The sequence below is a fragment of the Camelus ferus genome, chromosome 35 (genome assembly GCF_009834535.1).
Source record: "Camelus ferus isolate YT-003-E chromosome 35, BCGSAC_Cfer_1.0, whole genome shotgun sequence".
Lineage (NCBI taxonomy): Eukaryota > Metazoa > Chordata > Mammalia > Artiodactyla > Camelidae > Camelus > Camelus ferus.
The window spans coordinates 22,474,439-22,498,679 of record NC_045730.1 but is presented as its reverse complement, the minus strand read 5'-3'; the positions used below and the strand labels follow the sequence as shown (position 1 = coordinate 22,498,679).

At 52.3% G+C, this 24,241-nt stretch overlaps 1 protein-coding gene across 1 annotated transcript in view; it reads left to right on the top strand.

Annotated features, from left to right (window-relative positions):
* The window catches only part of FRMD4A (FERM domain containing 4A), a 276,313-nt gene that overhangs the window by 247,847 nt on the left and 4,225 nt on the right, over window positions 1-24,241 (top strand). The window contains 8 exon segments of the mRNA XM_032473723.1: window positions 2,599-2,827; window positions 5,174-5,230; window positions 8,206-8,443; window positions 9,254-9,421; window positions 11,286-11,629; window positions 11,632-12,159; window positions 13,601-13,697; window positions 16,029-16,100. Coding sequence (XP_032329614.1) covers window positions 2,599-2,827; window positions 5,174-5,230; window positions 8,206-8,443; window positions 9,254-9,421; window positions 11,286-11,629; window positions 11,632-12,159; window positions 13,601-13,697; window positions 16,029-16,098 — 1,731 coding nt within the window. The 3' untranslated portion in view covers window positions 16,099-16,100.

Below are 24,241 nucleotides of genomic sequence, written 5' to 3'. Positions count from 1 at the left end.
CACTGCCGGAGCCTAAGCAAGATGCCTTCCCCACCTCCCTTGCCTGCGCTCAGAGGAGCCAGTGAAGCATCCTTCTATTTTACCCTCTTTGGCTAAAGATCGGTGGGGGCTGGGACCGGGGAGTTCAGACCTGGGGGCAGGGGGCACTTGGCTCTCCAGTTAATAGGTTATCCAGTCTCAGACCAAGAGAAATTCAAGGCCAGGCATACCTCAGACCCCAGGGCATGTCCAGGAAATGTCTTTCCAAATTTATTCCAAATCAAGTTACTCATTAAAATGCCATTGAACAGGAGGCTTAAGAGGGCAGGGATCGAAGCCAGTGGAGAAGGGGATACTGTATGTGTTTAGGTTTTTTAAAAAGTGAGAGAAACTGACGTCCTCACGCAGCACCTGTGGTGGGGGGACCTGAGAGTGAGTTCAGAGGGAAACGCACGGGCCCTGGGGACGAGGGAAGGCGTGGATCAGTCTTCTGAGGTCTGTAGTAGTAGGTCCCCGTCCCCGGGAGACTGGGGGACACCCCCAGAAGCTTCGTCCAAAGCGAAAGGCAGTTTTCCTCTTCTGTACAGCGAAGCCCGTAATCCTCACTACTTCGGGCCGTCACCAGGATTCAGGGAGCCAGGCTACGGGAAGCGCTTCACTCGGTACTTGACACCTGCTTGACCTCAGTAAACTTGAGGAGGTGTCAGAGGAGAGGTACCGGGCTGTGGGTGGGCCTGGGACCTTATCAGGGTCAGAAATGGGGTGAGGGCTGGTGGGATTTAGGAGACCATCTGGCAGAGTAGCTTTCAAACCCGGCTGTCATCAGAATTGCCTGGAAACGTCCACTCCTGTTGTGCCGGGCAGCCACCTGCACTCAGCTCTCCAGGGAGACCCCACTTGAGCGGGCACCTTCCCCCATCCCCTCCCCTCTCCCACCCCAGCCGCATTGTTCCTCCCGCGGCCCCATCGCCTCATCATGCCTCATTCACAGTCTCCAGTAAAAGATGCCTTTGGCTCCCTGAGAATTCCGTTGCATCCCCGTCTCCCTCCATTGTCCCTGCGGATATCTTGGGGGAGTTCCTGTTTCTCCCTGAAATGCCCTTGTTCGCCCTGCTCACACAGCAGGCAGCCATCTGCGTGGACAGGCCGCCAGCCTTGTCCTGGGCTCGGTTTAAGTAGTGAGAATTTGTCCTGGGTTCCCAGAAACCTCTGGGTCAGTGTCTTGGGCCAGGGCCGCCCTGACGGCCTGGGAACAGCTGTGAGGTGGAGTCACACTCACAGAACAGTCTTTGTCCCGGGTCACTTGTTTGTCTCCAGGCCCCGGGCAGGAGGCCATCCCAGTTACTCTTCGACCAAGAACAAATGCAGCGGGCATTTGACAGAACTGGAGAGTTTGTTAACCCCAAATAGTTCCTTTAACCCTTTTCCCTCTCACTCCTGGTCTCCCGTCCCTTCAAGCTGAAAGCTCTCAGCAGGTAGTGAGGTCCAGCTCAGAGTTTTGTGCTAGATGGAGGTCCCCAGCCTGGGACGTGGTACCCAGAGGCAAGGATGTTATCTCCGGCCATTAACTAGGAAGCTCTGTTGAGTCCAGCAGACTCGGTGATCTGCTTTTACGTGGCGAGACCCGTCCCTTTCAGGCTTTCGCCAGACTGTGCGTCCCCCAGAGCAGGATGTGTCTTGGGCTCCCCCGGCATCACTGGTCAGTGTTTGAAAAAGGCATTGGCTGAGTTGCAGAGAAGCCAGCAGATAATACGCTGTCCCTGGTTTCATCCTCTGGGTCCACCAGGCATCTTCTGGCAGCCACAGCTTCCTTTCTCCCAGGTCCGAAACTCTGTCTGGGGGGAAATTCATCCATCTGCTCCTTCTGCCAAAGTAAGGGGTAGAGAAGGGAGGGAGGCGCCCAGGAGAGGAAGGAGCATGCCCTGGAACCATCCAAGGTGCTAGGGAACTGCAGCCATCCTCATGTGGGGCCAGTCGGAACCCTGCTGTTTTAGAAACAGGCCAGTGTCAGAGGACAGCTGGAACTCACAAAAAGAGTTTCCAAAAGAGGCATGAGTGAGCAGGAATAAGTCTCAGCACAAAGGGTTCAAAATAAAAGAGACAGAGGGATGTGCTGGGGGGAGGGTGATGCGCCCCTGTGAGCCCCCTGCTAACAGACCCACAGGAAAGCCCGACAAAGACCACTCTAAAAACAGTGCCACTGCCTCCGCCCCAGACGACAAGGAAATGCCAACCCGATGGCTCTGGGTCTCCACGGAGACTTGGTCTTCGAGAACCTTGCTGGAGACCTTGGAAATGAACCCGAGGGACCCCCAGGCCTGCAGCAAGAAAGCACTCAGCTTCTCGCTGATGGTGCCAGTCTCTGGACCAGTGCTTGTCTCCAGACTGAAACAGGGACCGAGTATGGAAAGTGGGTGTGTCCAGGGCCCTGGCTCCCAGAGATTGTAGGAACCAGGCCACTTCGGGGCCAGGCAAGGTTGGGGTTGGGCATGAGGCTGCCAGTTTCCCAGTACGCGTGTCCCCAAGGACTCAGGCGCGCTCGTGCGGGGCAGGGGCGGGAGGACAGCGTCACCCCGCTCAGCATCCCGCTCAGTGTGGCCTGGCCTCTCCCTCCCGCAGGAAGCCGAGCTGGAACGCCTGGAGCGCGAGTTTGCCATCCAGTCCCAGATCACAGAGGCTGCCCGCCGCCTGGCCAGTGACCCGAATGTCAGCAAAAAACTCAAGAAGCAGAGGAAGACCTCTTACCTGAATGCACTGAAGAAGCTGCAGGAGATTGAAAGCGCGATCAATGAGAACCGCATCAAGTCTGGGAAGAAGCCCACCCAGAGGGCCTCGCTGATCATGGACGGTCAGTGCGGGGCACCCGGCGCCGTCCTGGGCGGGGCCGGAAGCCCAGCTCCCTGGTTGGCCTAGCGAGCTGCTTAACCACCCGGTGCCTTAACTTTTCCATCCATAAAATGAAGCTAGAAAGACCCGATACCAGTGAGAGCAATAGCGCACTCTCGGGTCCCCAGAGGAAAGGGATTACACAGCTGTCACCATGCTCCTTATGGCCTCTTGGGAGAGCCTGCGGCAATGGGCAGGGGCTCCACGCTCCCCCCCAGCGCTCAGCCCGGAGCCCCCCAGGCTCCGGCACCCTCAGGTCTGGAAGGAAAGGCGGGTGGCTGGGGTACCCTGAGGCCAGCCCCCCCGCAGCCCTCCTCTGTCTCCAGGGGCTTCTGTCCCAACACTGGGGAAGCTGGGGAGGACTGGACTGCCCCCCACCACCATGGTCTAGACCCCCAAAACTCAGGGCTAGGAGTTGGGGAGATTACATCTGGTGAACACTAGAAGGAAATACCGCAGAATTCACCACCAACCATCAAGTCTGTCAAACTGTAATCATCCTTCCCCCCGACCCCAAGTCAGTAAATTCTTTAAAATATATATCAAGTTGCCTTTCATAGGTGGTACACATTTAGAATACTTTTGCTCCAGGAAGACAAAGTAGAAGAGAGGTTCCCGGGACTGGGGGAGGCGGAACGGGGAGGTAATGCTTTGTGGGGCCAGAGTTTCAGTTTGGGAAGATGACAGTTCTGGAGAGGAATGGGGATGTTAGCTGCACAGCAGTGTGAATGAACTTAATGCCACTGCAGTGTACAGCCAGAAAGGGCTAAAATGGTCAAGTTTACGTTATGTATATTTTACCACTGTTGTGTGTGTGTGTGTGTGTGTGTGTGTGTGTGTGTGTATTTTTTGCTGCAACCTAAAAATGTGGGTGTACTGGGGAAGGAAGGGTAGACCAGAGACTCCAAGATGCTAGTCAAGGCTGTGTCTCCCAGTTGTTCATGGTTCATCAAACAATAAGAATGCAGCGAATTACAGAGGGAGGGTGTAGCCCAGTGGTAGAGCGCGTGCTTAGCATGCACGAGGTCCTGGGTCCAATCCCCAGTATAGCCGTTTAAAAAATAAATAAATAAACCTAATTACCTCTCCCTCAAAGTGTAGGAAAAAGAAGTGTGACAAATAAAGCGAATTCCTAGTTAAAAGAGAGAAGGAGACCATTAAAAAAAAAATCCTTTTGCTCTAGGAGATTTGGAGTAACTCTCCTTCCCCATCGCACCCTGTTGTCCTTGGCCAGGACTTTGTCATTCTGCCCCAGCTTCCTAAAGTCAGCCAGCCCTTCTGTCTTAGGACCTCATTTTACCCCTTGTAGGGACTCAGGGGACCCAGTCTGCAAGGCTGATGCAGGGACACCAGATGGACGGAGGTCTCACTGATCTGGCCCCAGAAGAGCCTGGTTGGCCAGCCGGCCCAGCAAGGGCCGCTCTGTTAGGACGAGCATCAGGGTCTGTTCTCAGATCACTGTCTGACCAGCTGGAGGATGGTCCCAGGCAGGCCGGCAGCCGTCTGTTTTTAACTGCTCAAGAATATACTTTGCCTGCTTTCCTGCCTCCTGGAAATAGTTTCATCACAGGAGCCCGCTTGAATTAGAGGAGTAATTAAGCTTCTTCTTCGTTCCTTCGTCTGGTCTGTTATTTCCCGAGATAAAACACTAAACTTGGGATCTGAAGACCTGGAGTTTTTTGCTACCTTAACCAGGAGAGCAGAGCAGCCCTGATGTCCCTCAGTTTCCCCAGCTGTCGAAGGGGGAGGATGATCCTACTGTCTGTCTCTGGGTGTATTCTCATGGCTAATTGAATGGTGTCTGTGAAAATAAGCTTTGGAGAGAGAGAAGCTGTATTTAGAAGCTTGCTTTATCTGCTAATGACTTCAGAAGTTCATGGGGAAGCCGTTTACTGCCACATGAACAAAACCAAGTTCCTTGCCCTAGTTCTGTGTGTGTAGAATAGTCTCAGTTTATTTTCTTGGGTTTAGTGGGAACGTACCCTGAGATGGGCTGGCTCAGTGATGTGGCTTCAGTCCTGCCAGGTAGATATCAAGCCGCTCAGCGTTGCTGCCTCCAGTGGAACAAGAGCCCAGATACACAAGGACTGGGTGCGCTGCAGTGTCTGGGGCCTGGGGACAGGTCATGACCCGCCGCGGGGATTGTCCAAAGAAATGCCCAGTGGCATTTTGATTGTGTTTCATGGGTTCTTGCTGATTAAAAAGAAGAGGGTATGGGATGGTGCGAAACCCACGATTCTCACAAATAGGGCTTTGTCTAAGGGACGGATGTGCTCAACTCATAGACTTTTGCCTTTTGTCTTCTCAGATGGAAATATTGCCAGTGAAGACAGTTCCCTGTCAGATGCCCTGGTTCTAGAGGATGGTAGGTTGTCTGTTTCCTGCTTGAGAACTCGGAGCATGGATTAAACCAGAATTAAGCTGTGTGTAGTCTAAGACAGCCCAGTGGAAAGCCAGGAGCCAGACCAGGATGGCACCATGGCCCAGTGGTCACTGGCTTGGCTGAGAGTGGGTAGGTGCTCCATGAACACATGTCTATTGGAATTTTATTATGTTTCGTCGGCCCAGAGGTAAGATTTAAAACGGTAGTCAGTGAGTAGTATTCTACTTTGTTAGTTACCAAAAATCACATTTTTACCTAAACAGACAATTTAAACACCATGTTTGGTTTCCTTTTCAGTATTTATAATTTCTTTGAGGAAAGAGGTAGGTATTGGTTTGGATCACGATTGAAACCTGCTAGGAGAGCCTGAAGAAAACTAAGCCTCTACCTTCCTGAGAAATAGTGATAGTGAAAGGGAAATGTCCCTTTCAACTCCTGGTCAGGCCTAGAAAACTGTCTTCTTATTTCCTATTGACCTCCATCACCACCACCATCATTACCATCTCCATCACCACCACCACCATCGTCATTACCATCTCCATCACCACCACCACCATTACCATCTTCATCACCACCACCGTCATTACCATCTCCACCACCACCACCATCACCACCAGCATCATCACCATCTCCACCATCATCATCATTACGATCTCTATCACCACCACCACCACCATCACCATCTCCACCACCACCATCATCGTCATTACCATCTCCATCACCACCATCATCATTACCATCTCCATCACCACCATCATTACCATCTCCACCACCACCACCATCGTCATTACCATCTCCATCACCACCACCACCACCATTACCATCTCCACCACCACCACCATCATTACTATCTCCATCACCACCACCATCGTCATTACCATCTCCATCATCACCATCATTGCCATCTCCATCACCATCACTATCATTACCATCTCCATCACCATCATTACCATCTCCATCACCATCACCACCACCACTGTCATCACCACCTCCATTACCACCACCACCATCATCATCACCATCTCCATCACCACCTCACATCAGGGAAGAAGGAATTGCAAACACAGAACCATCTCCAAGAATGTTGCCATGGATTTAAACCCAAACTGGGGAGGTCAGGGCCTTAAGGATGTGGAAATATATTTCAGTGGCAATTACTTTTTTTGCCCTTTCGGGAAACTTCAGGTAGGCAGTGATAAGTGGCTATTCAGGTGGAAAACATGAAAGATCTGTCTGGCTGAGTCATAATGATAATTGCAAGGATAGTCATCATGGTCACTGATGTGGGGAAAGGCTGGCGGGGTATTTACCCAGTAGTCTGGGCCCTGCTGTTCGCAGTCAGATCGTTGTATTTTCATCCATTACGCGGGTGGGAGGAGATGACGGACCTGCGGGGGCAGGGGGCATGTTCTGAACGTCAGAGATCCAGCCCTCGTTTGGGCCTCTGTGGACTCCAGTCTCCGCAGGGGAGAGAACCGGAACATTTGGAGGAGATGCCTTTGCAGAGAGGAGTTGGGGGAGGTGTCGATTGTTGCTGGCTGATCTTGATGCATCCCTTGTGATCAGTTTCCTCCCCATGTTCCAGACCCCGCGCCTCCCAAGGGGCACTGTTGCCTCACTGGGGCCCCCACTCCCATCGCCTGCTTGCTCCTTCCAGGCTCTTTTCTTTACGGATTTGAGGGGTACAGGAGTGGAACTGTAGCGTGTGCCCAGGTTTCAAGGTTGGAGGATGGAGAATTTGGCCCTGAAGAGCAGACTAGTTGAAAATGATTTAGGGCCAAGTGAAAGGCCGGTGGAGTTTGAGGTTGGCTGCTGTGTATTTTTCTCCCACCTCTGCCTTCACAGTGAACACTGAATTTTTCCTGCTGCTCTCTGCTCAAGGCCGCCCTCCCCGGGCTCTCAACCCTAGGTGTCTCCCTGAACCCATCCTGAGCCCCTCTCCTGGCCCTGCCCACTTTTGAACCCTGCCAGATGACTAGTCCTCAAACAGGATTTTTATCCCGACACATCTGGGCTTAAACTGTTGCGGTGTTTTCCAGGGGCTTTCAGACCAAATGCTGACTCCTTAGCCTGGAATTGAAGGCTCCCTGTCAGTGAGGGCTCCTTGCTTATCTCAGAGCTCACAGCAGGTCTGCTGCACTTGAACTTGACCAGGACCCTCCCCTCTCTTCCTCTGGGCCTCCTCACCAGCCACAGCCCCTGCGGGGCCTGGCCCTGGGCTCCTCCCTGCCTCCTCCCCTCTCCCGGCCCTGCCCCCGGCACAGCAGTGTGAGAGCATCACTCCCCTGAAGACAGGGAATAATCTTCTATGCATATTTAATAGTTGTAGCGCCTCCCCTTCCCACAGAACCTAAGGTGTTTCCAATATGAAAGTATCACACAGGAAAATATTAAAAGACAAGATAGGTAGTTCTGATAAAAAGCAGAGAGAGTGAATGCCCAGAGCCACCAGCAGATGACACTTGACAGGTAGACTTTCATTCATTTTTTCCAACAAATATTTACTGAGCACGTACTGTGTCAACAGTCATTCTAGGCACTGAGGCGATAGCAGTGAACAGAATAGACCATCATAGGCCTGAAGCTCCCCCAAAGCAGAGTAGATGCCTCCTGTCTATTAAAAGAAAACTTGGAACATAATGATGACCCCCTTTTGGTGTTGGTATGAAGCAACCGTTTGTCGTTGGTATTGAATGAAACTGGGGCTTCACTCCATTTGTCGCTAATCAGAAGTGACATTTCTCCTGTTTAATGCTGCCCTGACATTTAGACTTGGTGTGTTCTGGTTTGACTTGGCTTGTCTTGGTGACAGGGGAAGGGGCGGGGGTTCGAAGCCGGGATGCCTTGGGAGCAGGTCTGCTCCCAGGCTCTGATGTCCGGGAGGAGGTGGGCGGGGTCTGTCTGGACAGTGGGAAGGATGACCCTTGCTCACATCCTCTCTTTCCATCTTTGTGCAGAAGACTCTCAGGTCACCAGCACACTGTCCCCCTTACAGTCCCCTCACAAGGGACTTCCTCCTCGGCCTCCGTCGCACAACAGGCCGCCTCCCCCCCAGTCCCTGGAGGGACTCAGGCAAACACACTATCACCGCAACGACTATGACAAGTCGCCCATCAAGCCCAAAATGTGGAGCGAGTCCTCTTTAGATGAGCCTTACGAGAAGGTCAAGAAACGTTCCTCCCACAGTCACTCCAGGTGAGCTGGGCCGGGAAGACCCCACGAATCACTGTCCGCTCTTGGGAAGAATCCCAGGGCTGTCCCGGGTAGCATCGGCCACTCACAGATCCCCACCACCCCGGGAGCACCTCCCCGGGCTTTGCCCACAGCGCCCTCTGCTGCCAACCCGCTCCAGGTGCGGATTTGTCACTGACAGGGAAATGGGGGTTTCGGTTCACGGTCCAGGCGTTGGCCGCTGGCTTGAGTGTTGTTAAAGTCCGTGGGAATTCATTAGGAAATCTCAGGCAGCACTGTTCTGAAGGGGCAAGTGAGAGTCCACTCAGAAGCAACCCAAAGGGGCTCAGAACCCTAAGCCATCATCCAACAGAATTCAGAGCCAAACAGCTGTAATCTTAGCTGTGTATTATCAGCTCATTACTCAGCTGATGTTGGAGAGAGCAGTTCGGGAAGACGTTTTTGGTCTGCTTCTCTGTTCGTCTCATTTCCTTACATTATACCCTATAAAGCTCCCAGTGGGTGCCCAGACAGGTACTTGTTTGTCTCTTGGAAAACACAAACTGTGGTTGAGAGCAAGGGCTTCACAGAACAGTCACACTGCCTGTTCCAGAGAGAGCTGGTGAGGGTCTCCATTTCCCATTGCCCTGGAGGTCAGGGATAAGGACCCCCACCCACTTCTGAAGGTCAAGGGTGGGAGTCCTGGGGTAGCTTCCCCAATACCAAGATTGATGCCCCAAGGTCACAGTCGGCTACCCCAAGGTCACAGTCAGCTACCTGGGAGGGGTGCGGGTCTGTCTGGCAGTGACCAGCGCATCCTCCTCCGGTTTCCAGCAGCCACAAGCGTTTCCCCAGCACAGGGAGCTGTGCCGAAGCCGGCGGGGGCAGCAGCTCCCTACAGAACAGCCCCATCCGCAGCCTCCCGCACTGGAACTCGCAGTCCAGCATGCCGTCCACACCCGACCTACGAGTCCGCAGCCCCCACTACGTTCATTCCACGAGGTGAGTCCACCCCCTCCCTCCCTAGCCCAGACCTTCCTTTATAAAATTTGGCATGGCTGGCCCCAAATGGGTCCAAATAACTGGTGAACTAGAGTCAGGACTGAGCCAACGAGGTGGGTTCTTAAAGTGAAGCAGAATCAAAAACCAAGCTGGCAGGAGGAAGCCCACGCTAGCCAAGAGACCCATTATATCCCTCTGCCCCCGTCCAGTGGGCACCAGTCGGTCAGAGGATCCCCTGGAGACAGTGGGCATTGAAAGTGCTTTCTTAAGTGAAACTGAGGCAGGAAGGGTAGCCAGATTAGCCGGCAGAGGGGGCTGTGCCGGGACCAGAACAACCTTGCCTACCCTGCTAGGGGGATCTTTATTGGCTAGTCCTCATGTATCTTTCTATTGGAGCCTCAGTTTATCCTGGACTAGCTCTAACGCCCCAAGGTGTAAATTCATTAAAGAGCAAGAGAAATGGGCAAAAGTGAGGCTTCAGTGAATCAAACCTTCCTTTTCTAAAAAGAGGCAAAACCAAAGCCATCACTCCATTTTCTCCAAAACTAAGTGCACAGGGAGTGTAGCTGGAAGGGACAGATGGTGTGATCTTCTGTAAGTGGTGGACCATTTATACGGGATAAGATTGAGCTCTCCAGGCAAGGGGCTCGCGTTCATTCATTCATTCACTCGTTCCTGCAACAGATATTTATCAAGTGCCTGTACCTACCAGGTACTATTCCTGGCATAGAGCAGTGGACAAAACAGACCGCACACATGCTCTCATCAGGCTGACGTTTTAGTAGGTAGAGAGTCACAGCAAAGAAATAGTCAGAAGTGGTAAGTATTGAGAAGAAAAATGAACAGGGCAAGGGGGCTGGAGAGTGAAGGGAGAGAGTACTTAAATGGGAGCATCGGAGGTTTCTGTAATAAGGTGACATTTGAGCAGAGGTACCTGGATGGATGGGGTAGCAAGCGCTAAGGGTACTCGGGAGACAGCAAGGTCAAAGCCCCAGACGCAGGCCTGCACTTGGCATGTTCGCAGGGGGCCGATGTGGCCAGAACAGAGTGGTGGAGAGGGGTAGGACCAGAGAGGAAACCCAGCCCAAGTCAAGGAGGGCCACTTGGTGGGGACTTCACAGTCCACCCTGAGTGACAGTCAGCCCTGGACTCACCTCTTCCTTGTACGTGGCCGACCCAGCCATGGTGAATTTCTCTGGAGTCCTTTCACGCTGCCTCGGCCATCATGATGGACATTTACCGTGTGGCTCAAATAAGCAGAATGGATTGTAGACAAAATAGTGGAAAGCCCAGTATCTGCATCAGTCATTATTAAGTCTTCCGTGTTCCACCAGCCTTCCGTGTTAGACTGGCGTTCACAGGGACATGGAAATCTGTTTACATGGGTTTCATAATAGTACTGGGTGGAACCACATGAATGCTTCTGCTGGGCTGTTTCTGGACCTACGAAACGGGCATTTCATCTGGTTTACCGTTAACACTGGAACAGGGGTTCTCTGTGTCTGTAGAATCCCTCTCCACCTTAAAAGGGGGGGGTCGTGACTATTGGCAATACTTTTTTCAGAAGAAACCCTTATATGGGCGCCGTCCTGTGTCCCCATCCCCTGCTCAGAATCAAAAATCACAGCAGAGGCTCGCCTCCTGATCCGTAGTCCCCTCCCGCCCCCTCCCGCCCCCTCCCGCCCCGCCTTCACCTGGGAGCCATGGGAAGCACTTGTATTCCCAGGGCACGACTTTCCCAAATGCGCATTTGCGGGAGGCCCTGGGCCGAGAGGCATCGTGTGCTCTCTCCCGAGTCGGTGATCGCAGGGCCTCCACCCCGTCCCCGGGGCGCCCCCAGGCCCACCCAGCCGTCTCCCCGCAGGTCGGTGGACCTCAGCCCCACGCGGCTGCACAGCCTGGCCCTGCACTTTAGGCACCGGAGCTCCAGCTTGGAGTCCCAGGGCAAGCTCCTGGGCTCGGAGAACGACACGGGGAGCCCTGACTTCTACACGCCACGGACTCGTAGCAGCAACGGCTCGGACCCCATGGACGACTGCTCGTCGTGCACCAGCCACTCGAGCTCGGAGCACTACTACCCGGCGCAGATGAACGCCAACTACTCGACGCTGGCCGAGGACTCGCCGTCGAAGGCGCGCGCGCGCCAGCGGCAGCGGCGGCGGGCGGCGGGCGCGCTGGGCGCGGCGAACTCGGGCAGCATGCCCAACCTGGCGCGCGCGGCGGCGGCGGTGGCGGCGGCGCGCACGGCGTCTACCTGCACAGCCAGAGCCAGCCCAGCTCGCAGTACCGCATCAAGGAGTACCCGCTGTACATCGAGGGCAGCGCCACGCCCGTGGTCGTGCGCAGCCTGGAGAGCGACCAGGAGGGCCACTACAGCGTCAAGGCGCAGTTCAAGACCTCCAACTCGTACACCGCCGGCGGCCTGTTCCGCGAGAGCTGGCGCGGCGGCGACGAGGGCGACGCGGGCCGCCTGACGCCGTCGCGCTCGCAGATCCTGCGGACTCCGTCGCTGGGCCGCGAGGGCGCCCACGACAAGGGCGCGGGGCGCGCCGCCGTCTCGGACGAGCTGCGCCAGTGGTACCAGCGCTCCAGCGCCTCGCACAAGGACCACAGCCGCCTGTCGCACACCAGCTCCACTTCCTCGGACAGCGGCTCCCAGTACAGCACCTCCTCCCACAGCACCTTCGTGGCGCACAGCAGGGTCACCAGGATGCCCCAGATGTGCAAGGCCACGTCAGGTGAGGGCGGGGTGGGGGGGGGAGAGACCCGACTGGGGGAGGAGGTCTGGATGTGAGCTGGTGGGGACCTGTTTCAAGGACTTGCAGGTTTTCTTAGCGCATGCAGTGAGAAGAGATGTTGATTCTAGAAACCTAGCTGTCAGCTGTGTGAGACCAGAGGTCTCCCTCCCCCTCCTTCCCCATCCCTTCCATCGTACCCCTGGTTTTGCCCAGCGACAAAGGTGGGAAGGGGTAGGGCAGCACATAAGCCCCCACCCCCGTGTGGGCTGAGCCGTCTCCCATTTCAGCCTCCTGAGTGGGGGTACACACCATCTCTCTAGCCGCTTCTCCTTGTAAGGACAGAGATCCAGCAAGCCGCGAAGTCTGCCTCTCAGGGTTTATCCAGTCACACGAGCACCTTTCCCCCAGTGAAAAGGGAAACGGTGATAGGTTAGCGATCCGAGTGGTACCCTGGCAGAGGAAAGCGTGCTCTGGGCATGGCTTGATCTTGAAGCCCCGAGATTTGGCCAGAGTCTCCCCAGGTAGCGCAGACTGGCTACGAATGAGGTGGTGAGCTCCGTGTGTAACCTCCCTGGGTGACTTCATAGATGACTTGTGACTGCTCCTTTTGTTCCCATTTCACTGGTGTTACGACCTAACCGAAGTGATTTCTGTAAAGTGCTTTCGATGCTCTGTAACCCTATTAGGAGGAGCCTCGGTTAGACTGGTCAAGAGTATTTCTGTTTTGTCAAAATTGTAGCCCTTGTCTGGTAGATTTGCTTTACCTAAAGAGATTAGGTCAATCTTTCGAAATGTTTTAGACTAAAAATTCTCAGTGGCTGTATATGAGCTTTACTGATGAAAAAGACTCCATTCCCAAGAAAGCAAAGGGATGCGTTTAAGCAGGATTGACTTCCTGCTTAATTTTCCCAACTAAAAAAGTCCTGCCCCCATCAGTAAGCTCCTGGTAGGCAGAGCTGGATGAACTTTGAAAAGCCCAGCCCTGTCTCAGGTGTCCTAACGTGGTGACTTGTAAGCCTCAAACAGCAGGGACCACAGGCTTGGAGAACCTTTCTGGAGGTTGCCTGTTCGTAACGAAGAGCACAGTTTTAACACTGGGGCCACCTCAGGAAGCGCCCTGGGGTGTAGCTCTCTGGTGTCCAGAGAAATAGGCCCTCCCTGCACTAGGCCAGCTCAGGTCCCCCACAGAGGACCGTGAAGGCCATCGCCATCCCTGTGGCCACTTCCCAGTGGCCAAGTGGGGACCGAGGACCCCAGGAGGGCTTGACTCAGAATGGAGTCACACCGCTGTGGGGAGAAAATGGAATTGGCTGCATGTGGGGAAAGGGTGAACGTTTCCCCACGGGGACCCTGTCACAGGGTCACACCCAGCGTCTCTGGAAAGAAGCTCCTTCACTTGGCCGTGTCTGACCCCTGTCTTTTCTGCACCACCTACACGCAGCTGCCTTACCTCAAAGCCAGAGAAGCTCAACGCCGTCAAGTGAAGTTGGAGCGACGCCCCCCAGCAGCCCCCACCACATCCTGACCTGGCAGACCGGGTGAGTTCCCCTCTCCGACCTCTGGTCCTCCCTTCCAGGTTCTGGAACAATCCTCAGCATCTCTCGTCAGGTAGAAAGAGTAGAAATGAAAGATCCTAGGGACAGAGGGCTTATCGGCAAAAGAATGATGTGTCTTCAGCAGTGGGAAGCCCCTTCCTTCCCGAAGGAGCCATGCGTTGCTGTCACCCACCACCCCTCTCCTTTCCATCGCTGCCTCTGTCTTCGGGTGAATTCTGTCTACTTTCTTTCAAAGTCGGTGGTGGCCCCTGAAACGTGGGGAAGGTGGGTCCCGGAAGTTAAACTGCACCTCTTTGGCCAGAATTCCAGACGGCATTTGTTGTGGGTTCCGATGACACCTGGCTGACCTCAGAATGCCAGCCAAGGAGAGCCTTAAGCAGCCCCTGTGCTGAGCCCCAGCCTGGTGTTTCACCTGCTCCACGGTGTGGCCACTGTCTTGGTGTCAGGATGCAGCCTGAGAGAAAAAAGCAGGAGGCTCAGATCCCCTCTCTGTCCCAGCCAACCCCTTGTTCATAACCAATAAACATAGGGGATCAGGCACTCTGAGACCTTAGGAAGTGGCCCACAGTCCATGAAACCAAAACTCAGCTCCTTTTTTAGCTTTAAATGTAGGCATAGGACACTAAACGGGGACACGTAGAATGTTCTGGTCCGTGGCAGAGTCTAGCAGATACACGTCCCCTGCCTCCTGCTTCCTTCACCATCCCTGCCTCTTGCTGCTCCTAGCATGTGGCCGCTGAGATGCTGTTACATTCTGTCAATACCTCCTAAGGGAGTTAGAGGTCCCTTGATCCGGCTTATTCAGCGTCTGCTGGAGCCTCGGTGGGGATGTCTGGGAAAAGGTGCCGGCTGTCTGTGAGCGAAACCGGGGGAAGAACTGGGCCACAGGGCTCACTGACCGCATTCCAGGCTCCGTGCTTGGCTGGCATTTTTTGTTCCTGCAGATTTGTCTCTAGTGATGTTAAACCAGGCTTTTATTCAGCCTCGGTAGGTGCTAACAGGTACTGAGTGCTTGCTGTGTACTCAGAGGCGGGGCGTCCCTTCTAACACACGTGAGCTCAGGGAAGTACCCAGATTCCTCAGCTCTGTACACACAGCTCGGAGGGGATCTGTACCTCGCCAGTGTCGCTCAGCTGGAATTTCAGCCCTGCGCTCTGTGGCCTCAGAGCCCTGTCTTTTCCCCCTAAGCCAGTGGTTCTTAAAATGCGGTCCCCAGGCTAGGAACATAAGCACCGCCTGGGGTCTTGCATGTTGCAGGCCCACCCATGACCTCCGGCACCAGAAACTCTGGGGTGGGGCCCAGCGGCCTGTGTGCTAACAAGTCCTCTGGGGATTCTGACCACGGAAGCATCCCGGTTGCCTCTTACCCCTCTTGAGTTAAGAGACCCTGTGGTCCCAACTGCCAGTGTTCTTGTGGCCACTCTGACTGCTCTGTCTTTTGAGCAGCGGATACCCCCTGCCCTTATTAATACATGTCCCTAAAACACTCCCTTATGTACCTTCCAGACCCCAGCTCTCGCTCTTGTGGCCAGGCAGCCTCTGCAAGTCTTAGGGCCCAAGAATTTCTAGAAGATAGATTCATAAAAGATTGACAGCGCTTCTGTCTCTGTGGTACCTCTGGTGGCAAACCCATCTCACCCCGAATAAGGAACCTCAGATTTCAGGCTGTCGCTCTGGTTTTTTGGTTCACACCCAGTCTTACATGAGCCAAATGTATGATTGTTACTTAACTGACAGCAGGCTTTGGAACTTACGGGTACCCCCCACTTGCCTTTACACTGGAGTGGGTCTCAGAACGTGCCTGTGTTTCACCCCACACAGCCAGTGAGGACTCAAGACAAATTTGGGAAAAAAAAGAAATTTTGGTCTTTAACCTCTTTTGTAGGGGGGAGGGTATAGCTCAGTGGTAAAGCATGTGCTTAGTGTGCATAAGGTCCTGGGTTCAATCCACGGTACCTCCATTTAAAAAAAATAAATAACCTAATTACCTCCCCCCCAAAATTACTAAATTTAAACTCTTTTTATCAGACTGACTTGAACTATCATTAACAAACAATGACTAGTCTCTGTGAGAAGAAAATGAGAGATGGGTCAAACGTGCCGAAGCCTGCCGGCCTTCCTAACAGAACTAAAGCGGTCTCTGACTCACGCATGGGGGCTGAAAGTTCCACAAGACTTGTGTTATTTGTCACTCACTTTTGGGTGTGTGGCCAGCTGGGCTTTCCGATGTATTGATACACTGCTCATTGCGTCTTTGTCAGCTCCTCTAACATGACCTCTCTTCTCTTCCTCCTCCCGCCTGCCTCTGTTCAGAGAAGCAACAGAAGACTCGCCCATTATGGATGGGTCTGAGTCCCCAGCTCACCAAAGTACTGATGAATAGAGGTATCGTAAGGGAACACTTTGCTCTCGCAGCCCTTCCCCTCACTGCCTGTGGGTCTGGGATCGCAGCTGTGCTGCAGCTGTCTTGCCTGTGCCCGGATCATAACTTCCAGTAGGAAACATCTGGGGGGTGGGGAAGCCGTTGCTTCCGTGTCTTATTTCTAGATACATGTGGAACTCGATGTTTCCATGTATGTTTTACATCAGATGTTGATATTCCCACTGCTGCTTCCCAGAAAAGCCCTCCGAGTCTGCCTGAGGCCTTCCCAGGCTCCGTGTGCACACAGACACCTGTACGAGCGTTTACTGGCTTAGTTACCAGTGTTTATTGAAAGGAGCAGCATCATGCAGTTGACGTCTCAAAACGCTCAGGGCAGACTGAGTTGGTCCAGAAGCACCTGAAGGTCACCCATGATTTCATCCCAGTGTCCCTGAGTGACAGCTGTACACTCCACCACGTGCTGCAGGACCCTGCTTTCCAAAATGTGGTCCAGACAATTATCAGCCTTCTCATCACCTGGGAGCTCGTTAGACAGCAGACTCCTGGACCTACTGAATTCGAATCTGCATTTTGGGGGAAGGGTACAGCTCAAGTGGTAGAGCGCACGCTCAGCAACCAAAGAGTTCCCGGGTTCGATCCCCAGTACCTCCTCCAAGCGGAAATCAATGAAGAAACCTAATCACCTCCCCCCTCAGCAAACAAACAGTACAAGCAAAACGAACCTGCGTTTTAACAAGCTCCCCGGATAAATCAAATGCATGCTGGAATCTGCAAAGCCCTACTATAGTGGGCACAAAACCAGGAACACCTGGTCTGGTTCCTGTCCCCGGGGGCCACAGTCTAGCTGGGAGAAGAGGCATTGAAATTAATAGCATTTCAAGAAGAAACGAAAAAGATCAGGATACCATTCAGAAATGGATTAAAAAAAAAAAAAGGGCTATACGTCTGTTCAGTCAAAAATGGCACCTTGACTCTATTCCAGGAGCCAAGCTAGAGACCAGAGATCTAAGAGTTCAAGTTCAAATTAACAGTTTGAAAGGGAAGGGTATATAGCTGAAGTGGTAGAGCTCACGCTCCGCACCCAAGAGGTCAGGGGTTCAATCCCCAGTGCCTCCTCCAAGCAGAAATCAATGAAGAAGCCTCATTACCTCCCCCTCAGCAAACAAACAGTACAAGTCAAAGTAACACTTTGCAGCTCTATCCGGAAACACACACACAAAGGGAGTAAGAAATTGCAGCCTTCCTGTAGTAAGTGCTCTGAGACTGGAAACAAAGCGCTAAAAGGTTCCATAGGGGGAGGGGTCCTTCTGGCTCCAAAGGCCTGTGGTGGGAGGAGGGGGCCAGACAGGCGGAGGCCGCGGGAGGCCACTCCCAGAGCAGAAACACAGACGCAGAAACCAGCAGGGCTGCTTGGGGGACAGCAGGCTCATTTTGCTGTAGAGAAAGGGCCAGACTTCAGCCTGCCAAGCAGGGTAGGACGAGGTCCTGAACCAGAGGACAGAGACGCGGGAAAGCTTTTACTGCGAGTGCCCTGAGCTGGCAGATGGGGGGTTAGGAAAACAGGGGCTTAGCCTTTGAGAGAAAGATGGTGTTAAAACAAAATTCAACTGAGTAAATCGGAAAGATGTTCCTGAACCAGGCAGCAGCCACTCTAGCAGGCAGGCAGGTGCTCTGAGGAGCTGTACAGAGTGGGAGGCTCTTGTAGACAGAAGGGAGCAGGGACAGGAAGTCACGCCAGGCGGCAAAGCAGGCTGGTTGTGGCAAAGTCACTTCCCTTTAGGGGACGGCAGGGGTCTCCCCGGCAGAGGCGCTCTCTGGTGCTGACCAGGCCACTCCTGACTGACGGCTTTCAGGTGCCACTTCTGGGAGAGATGACACTGTACAGTCAACTCTCGGTTTGGTGACATGGAGCTTAGCCTAAGCGACTCCACTGGGGACCTGCTGTCCTGTTTTCAACAGTTTCTCCTCTTTGCCTCGGAGAGGGGATCGCAGTGAGAAGTTAGGGCTCCCCCAGCTCTGGCTCTGGCGTCCTAACTCCAGGACCCCTGCATGGTCTTCACAGCTCACGGTGCTGGGTTCACAGTCTTTCTAGTCAGTCATTCTTTTTGTTCCTTTTCTGGCGTTCTGTTCTGAGGGAGAGTGTTTGCTTGGTGGCCAGTGGCTGCAAAGTTGCATTCAAAGCTTCTGAGAGGGTAGAGCACACTGCGGCGACGGCTGTGGTTCTTCCAAGCAGAGTCATTCCCAGTGTCTGGAGTAACTTCTGAGCCGTGCTTCCCCCAAGCCCAGACTAATCAGAAGTCAGTCAAAGAAAGATCCTGTTGAAGGAGCCACTTCCGTAAGCCGACTGGCTTGTCCAGTCATCTTATGTCGCTGAGTCTCCGCGTCCCCAGCAGTGTCAGGCGGTGTTGGTCACAGCGCAGACGCTCCTCGCTCAGCTAAAGGATAATCAGGGCTTTCTTATCGTCAAGAATGACTTCGGCCCAAGAGTCCAGGGCTTTGTATTGGGCAGCGATGGCTTTACCAGCAGATTCGGCTGTACCTTCAAGACGTAAGGACAGTGCTAATCCGAGCCCTGTTTGCACCCCTCCTGGCCATGGGAGCGGGGAGCTGCCCAGGGAAGCAAATGTTGAACCATGAATGCTTCCTGGTAATTTGTGTTTCTGCGGTTCGAGACTCAAAAGGTGACAGCTGTGGAGGCCAGGACAGTTCAAGGGTCTCTGGACAGCACAGGTGGTTTTATTCTGCTTCTCCTTGGCTTGTGTCCCTGCGAGGTTCCCGGGGTGTCACCCAGAGACAAGGAAACAAACCCCAGGTTAGGAAGTTGGACACGGTAGAAAGGGGGCTGGCTGAGGCCCTGGAAGTGAGGGAGAAGTCTGTGCTGGGCAGAGCCGTAGCGTCACTGGCATGGTGATGAATCAGTCGTTCAGAGGCCGGATTTCCGCCCGGCTTTGCAGGGGCCTGAGACATGTGAACAATGGCGCTATCTTTCCAGGCCAAAGCAAAGTGGAAAGACGGACGAAAGAACCATAAAGGCCCTCACCACAGTGTAAGAATTAGGAAAAGGATGGTCAGAGAGGGAGGAGGAATGGCTGGAAATGTTCCTGATCGGACATCTTGGCAGGACGCAGTCTGCCGCTGTGCGGGCTGCTTGTCTTCCCAGCCCGTTGGGTTTGAGGTCCCAGCTTTCACACAGGACCAGAAGCCAGGTGGAACCTTCATCAGTTCTGAAGTATGTACCCAAGGTTCAACACCGTGTAATCTGGCAGCGGTATTGGTGGTCAAGAGCTCTTGGTAGTTTCTTTTCCATGAATCTCACTTTTGCAAAAGCATCAGAGTGAAATAAGAAGTTGTACAGGCCTGGTCCAGTGTCGTGGGATAGCTGTCCACATCCAATGTCGTCTGCTTCTGGTGCTGGAGGATCCTGAGTGTGAGCTCACTGGTGGCTTTGCTGGCGCATTCAGGTCCTGTGACTCCTTTCAGCTGGGACAGTTGTCTTGGAGTTTAGCTGTGCAGGACCTGGTGAGCAGTCCCAGACGAGATCCTTTCCCAGGAGGGAGGCAGGAGGCCTTCAGTGGGTGTCTTTTCTGGCGGCCGTGTTCCGTGGGAAGTAGGTGGTGAGCGGTCAGCTGTCAGGTTCTAATCCTGTTCTGCATAAGCTTCTTTAACCTGTAGGAGGAAGAGAGAGTAGGTGACCAGCAACTTTGTGATAGGTCCTGTTGGGCAGCTGGAGGTTCAGAACACAGAGAACGCACGGTTCTGCCACACACTAGTTCAGAGGGAGTGAGCTCATGTCCTGCTCAAGGTAAGGACGTTTGATTCAAAAGGGCCAGCGACAGCACCTTGATCAAGGGAAGTTTCAGAGCCTCAGAAAATTTTCCTAATTGGGTTTAATGATGCCACTAGTCTTTTCCACTAGTCCTGAAGGCTGAGGATGATCCCGCCTCCACGGCCTAAGAAGGACTCTGCTGAGTGCCTGGACTTCCTGGGCAGTTAAATGAGTTCCTAGTTCGCTATGCAAAAATGATGGGGCTGCCCCATTTAGGAGTGATGATTTGGAGTAATTTTTTTGCTACAAAAGAGGCAGCTGCTTACCAACAGGGAAAAGCTTCTACTCAGGGAGAAACATACAGATCATGACCTATATGGATTTGGTCTCCTATTCTTAACAACTGTGTTTAGATTAGTCATGAAATTTTCTCACGATATTAAACAGCTAGCCAACATCTTAAGTTACCTTCCTTGCTGACAAATTTTGTAACACAGAGAACATGACCGTATTTGACTAGTAAATCCAGGTACAACAGAAGTTGTACGTCTGCATTATACTGAACACACCTCCTTTAATTAGTAAGTAAAAGCTAAAGTTTGTTGGTTTAAAGATTTATCCTAGATCACGTGAACATGAAAAACATTTGGGTAAAGTTTCTGTATTTCTGAGTTTTAGAATTCTTAATTTTTATTTTTCTTTAAGCCAATTAAATACGGTCTTTTACAAATTAATTTTGGCAGTACTATTCAGAGGTAGAAAAATACTACAAACTTACAGCATACACACATAAACACAGACAGCTGCAGAGATCATAAAGCTTCTGTTTTAAAATTTTAGCCATGAGACAGGTACAAGAATGTAAAACTTACTAGTTTAGAAAGAACAGTTTTATCCAAATCCTGTTGCTGAAAATTGGAGTAGGTGAAGGTTACCTGCTCAGATGGCTAAAGCTTTTCATTAGTTATTTGTGGAGAGGACACTTAAGACTTTCTTATTCACTTACACTCCACATAGCCTTCCCGTCTTTTTATCCTTCTGGTAAAAATTATCTCCCTGAAGTTTGCATTTCAAAGAGCTGGCCTACGTGAGAGTTCCTGGAGGAGTGCAGCTAGAACACTCACATCTCAAAGGCGCAGGGAGGGGTGGTGCATACCTGGCATGCAAGAGGTCCTGGGTTCAATTCCCAGCACCTCCGTCAAAATGAACAAACCTAATTACCTCCCCTCCAAAAACTGAAACAAAAAACAAGCGAACAAACAAAGGCACAGGGAAAGAATGCAGGTTCCTCCAAGAAGGACTGATCTTCCCTAAGTCCAGACCTTTTACAATGTTTTGAGGTGAATGGGGGATGTTTGGGGCTTGATGAAAAGCATAAGTGGCCTTCTAGAGCTGCATTTCTGCTCTTGCAAAGATGAGATTTATAAGAGAAGGACAGCAGGGGATTTGGGCTGCAACGTGAATGACATCAGAGGCTGTCCCACCCATCCAGCTGCATTCTCTTTAGATCAGGGAGCTCTTCAACTAAGATGGAAATCAAAAGATTCCTGTGCTCTAGATTTAGAGCTTTGTCTTTGGAATGTTTTTCTTTCCCTCTGGGTACATAGTTTCATTTTGACTTAGGGCATAAAGCCTTTAAAGAGTTCCTAACAGACTCTGAATATCAGCTTACAGTTTGGCCAACTTCTGAGTATCGAGCTACTTAAAACAGTCCTTTAAAATATCCTGCCAGGGGGATACACAGTAAATATTCCTGGCAGTATTGAAAGACCCCCATAGACGCATTCCCAAAGAGGGTGCAAAAGGACACCATCCTCCCAAGGTCCAGAGTCACTCCCAAAGGTAACAAAAAGAAGTTAAGACTTAGTTCTGCAGGCTGGTGTTCATCACTGGGACCTCAGCTGCAAATGAGTGCAACTTACATTTCCGTTCTATCTGCCCAGCCTGACGGTGGCCGAGCCAAGTTCTCAGGACACAAAACTGGACAAACAAGAAGGTAACAGCTGTCCCTGGGAGAGAAAAGATCACCTGGTGGGTCTGGATTGGGAAAGGAAGGGATAAGAAAGTTTACCTTTCTGTGTCCAGTGGGCACTGCAGACAGAGATGCAGGAACGCTGAGCCTGGTGGGAGTTCTCACCCCGCACCAGTGTCTGCCGGTGTGACCGGGATCCCCCTGCCGGCACTGGAGCCAGTGGGATTTAGAGAGTGCAGCTCTGGTACCCGCCAGAATCGGAGGAGGTTTTCCGTTAATTTTAGTATTAGTTTGCCCTTGGCTGTTTAAGGGAGTAAGTGATAGTAGTTACAGGAGAATCCCTTGGGGTTCCATCAACCCCGGGGGAGCCCATTTGGGGGGTCCTCCTTCAAGGGCAGATATGGGGGTGTCTGTAAGGCCACTAACTTGACCGGCTTTTGTTTACCGTCACACAGTCTCTTCAGAGACAGTGTGGATGAAGGGTTAGTAGAATGAGTAGGGGGGGCGTAGGAATTAACCTCTGTAACGTCTTAGTCTTTTAGGTATCTCTTGTATCTTTAATTTTTTTTATTAGCCTTTTGCAATGAATCTTTCAGTGAAGGTATTTGGTAATTTTGAAACGTTTTGGAGGCTCCCACATACCCATTAAAATAGATGTCCCATTCCACTTGACTTGGGAGCCCTTCCTTTCCAGTGCACTTCCTAAATGAACCATCTTGTCTCCCTGGAACAGTCTTCACAGTGACCACCATCATTCTAGTTCGTCTTGGGTAAGCGGGTCCATGTGCATGCAGAGAGACATCACAATTTTTTTGAAAAACTGGGGGGGTTCCTAAGATGGGGGGCACCCTTGAAGCAGTTAGATGACTGGGATCCCATTTTGCAGTCTTCCCTAGAGCAGAGGAAAAAACCCTCGATTGCAAGGGGGTATGCTTAGGTCTGGGACTTGGGTTCTGTTTGCGTTTGCCTTTCACAGGCTGCTTCCTTTTCCTGGTGGATGGCCTCTGCCCCGTAGGTCAGACCATGACTGGGTGTCCCTCATTACACGGAATTTTCTTGCAAGCGGCCAGCAACCTACTGTGAACCTTGCTTGTCTGTGACCACCCTGAACTTACCCCGGGGCCTTGTGCTTTGACGATGTCTCTCATTAGGTGCTCAGCTGGTGCCCTCCAATTTTTTAGTTTTGCTCTCAGCAAAATCTGTATGTTTAAATCTAAACCAAGTGCATTCTAATTCAGAAGCCAAAAGAGTGCTCACCAGAAGGACAGTCTGGCCTTGTCCAAATCCCAAATAAAGTCAGGCAGGTCAACCAAACACAGGGGGCTTGAAATCGGAAGTCTCCTTCGGATCCCATGGCTGTACCAAACTGTTAAAACAGATTGAACGGAGTCAAGTTTATAGAGCTTGTTGGCTTTATTCATGCAACCGTACCTGTCTGACAAATCTAGTCTTTACAAGAACAGAAATGCAGCTCCAGAAGCAATTCAAAACCCACCTGTCCTTTTTAATCAAGCCCCAGACATCCTCTGTTCATCTCAGAAGGCTTGCAGCTATTGTAAAATACCTGGGTTTGGGGTGGGGGGGAGTCCTTCTTGGAAGAAATTCCATTCTTTTCCTGTGCCTCTGGGATGTGAACGTCCACCTGGTCTTTTCCATGAACTCTTATCTAAGCTAGCTCTTAGAAACACAAATTTCAAAGAGGTAATTTTTATCAGAAGCTAAGAAAAAGAGGAGCAAGCTATTTGGAACTTAGGCGAATCAAAAATCTTGTGTCTTCTCTACAGTTGAGCAGGTAACCTTAATTTATTCCAACTTCCAGAAACGTGATCTGGATCCAACTGTTCTTGTATGAACTAGTGGGTTTTGTATTATCATACCTGCCTTGTGGCTGGGGACAGACATGGAGCCGGGAATTGCTCAGTCTCTTTCCACCTCCACCTCCTGCTCCCGGCGACCACATTCTCAGGAGGACGCTGACATCCCTGTAGTGTGAACGCTGCTTGGCCTTGCTTCAGCATATGCCCATCTTTGACCAGTGACTGTGGTTCAGGGAGTCTCACTGGCCCCGCTGAGTCACTTGTCCACCCTTAGTGAGGGTAGGGGGTGACACCCTGGTGGAGAGCACCTCCAGGACGATGTGGAGTTAGGGAGGTGACGTATTCTGTTTCCGAGCAGGGTGCCGAGGTTAGCCACGCCGGCGTCAGGGGCTGCCCTGGGCTGAGTAACCAGCCTCCGGGTGACTCCTGGGCCAATCCCAGCCCATTCTTATATTCACTGAGATGAAGTGTGTTCTTTACCTTGCCCTGAAAGCACTAGCTTGGGGTCACTGGAGAAGGGGCTGTTTTCCTAATAGTGATCCCTAGTAACGATTTTTGGCTTCAGCACAGCGCTCTGATTGCTCCTTG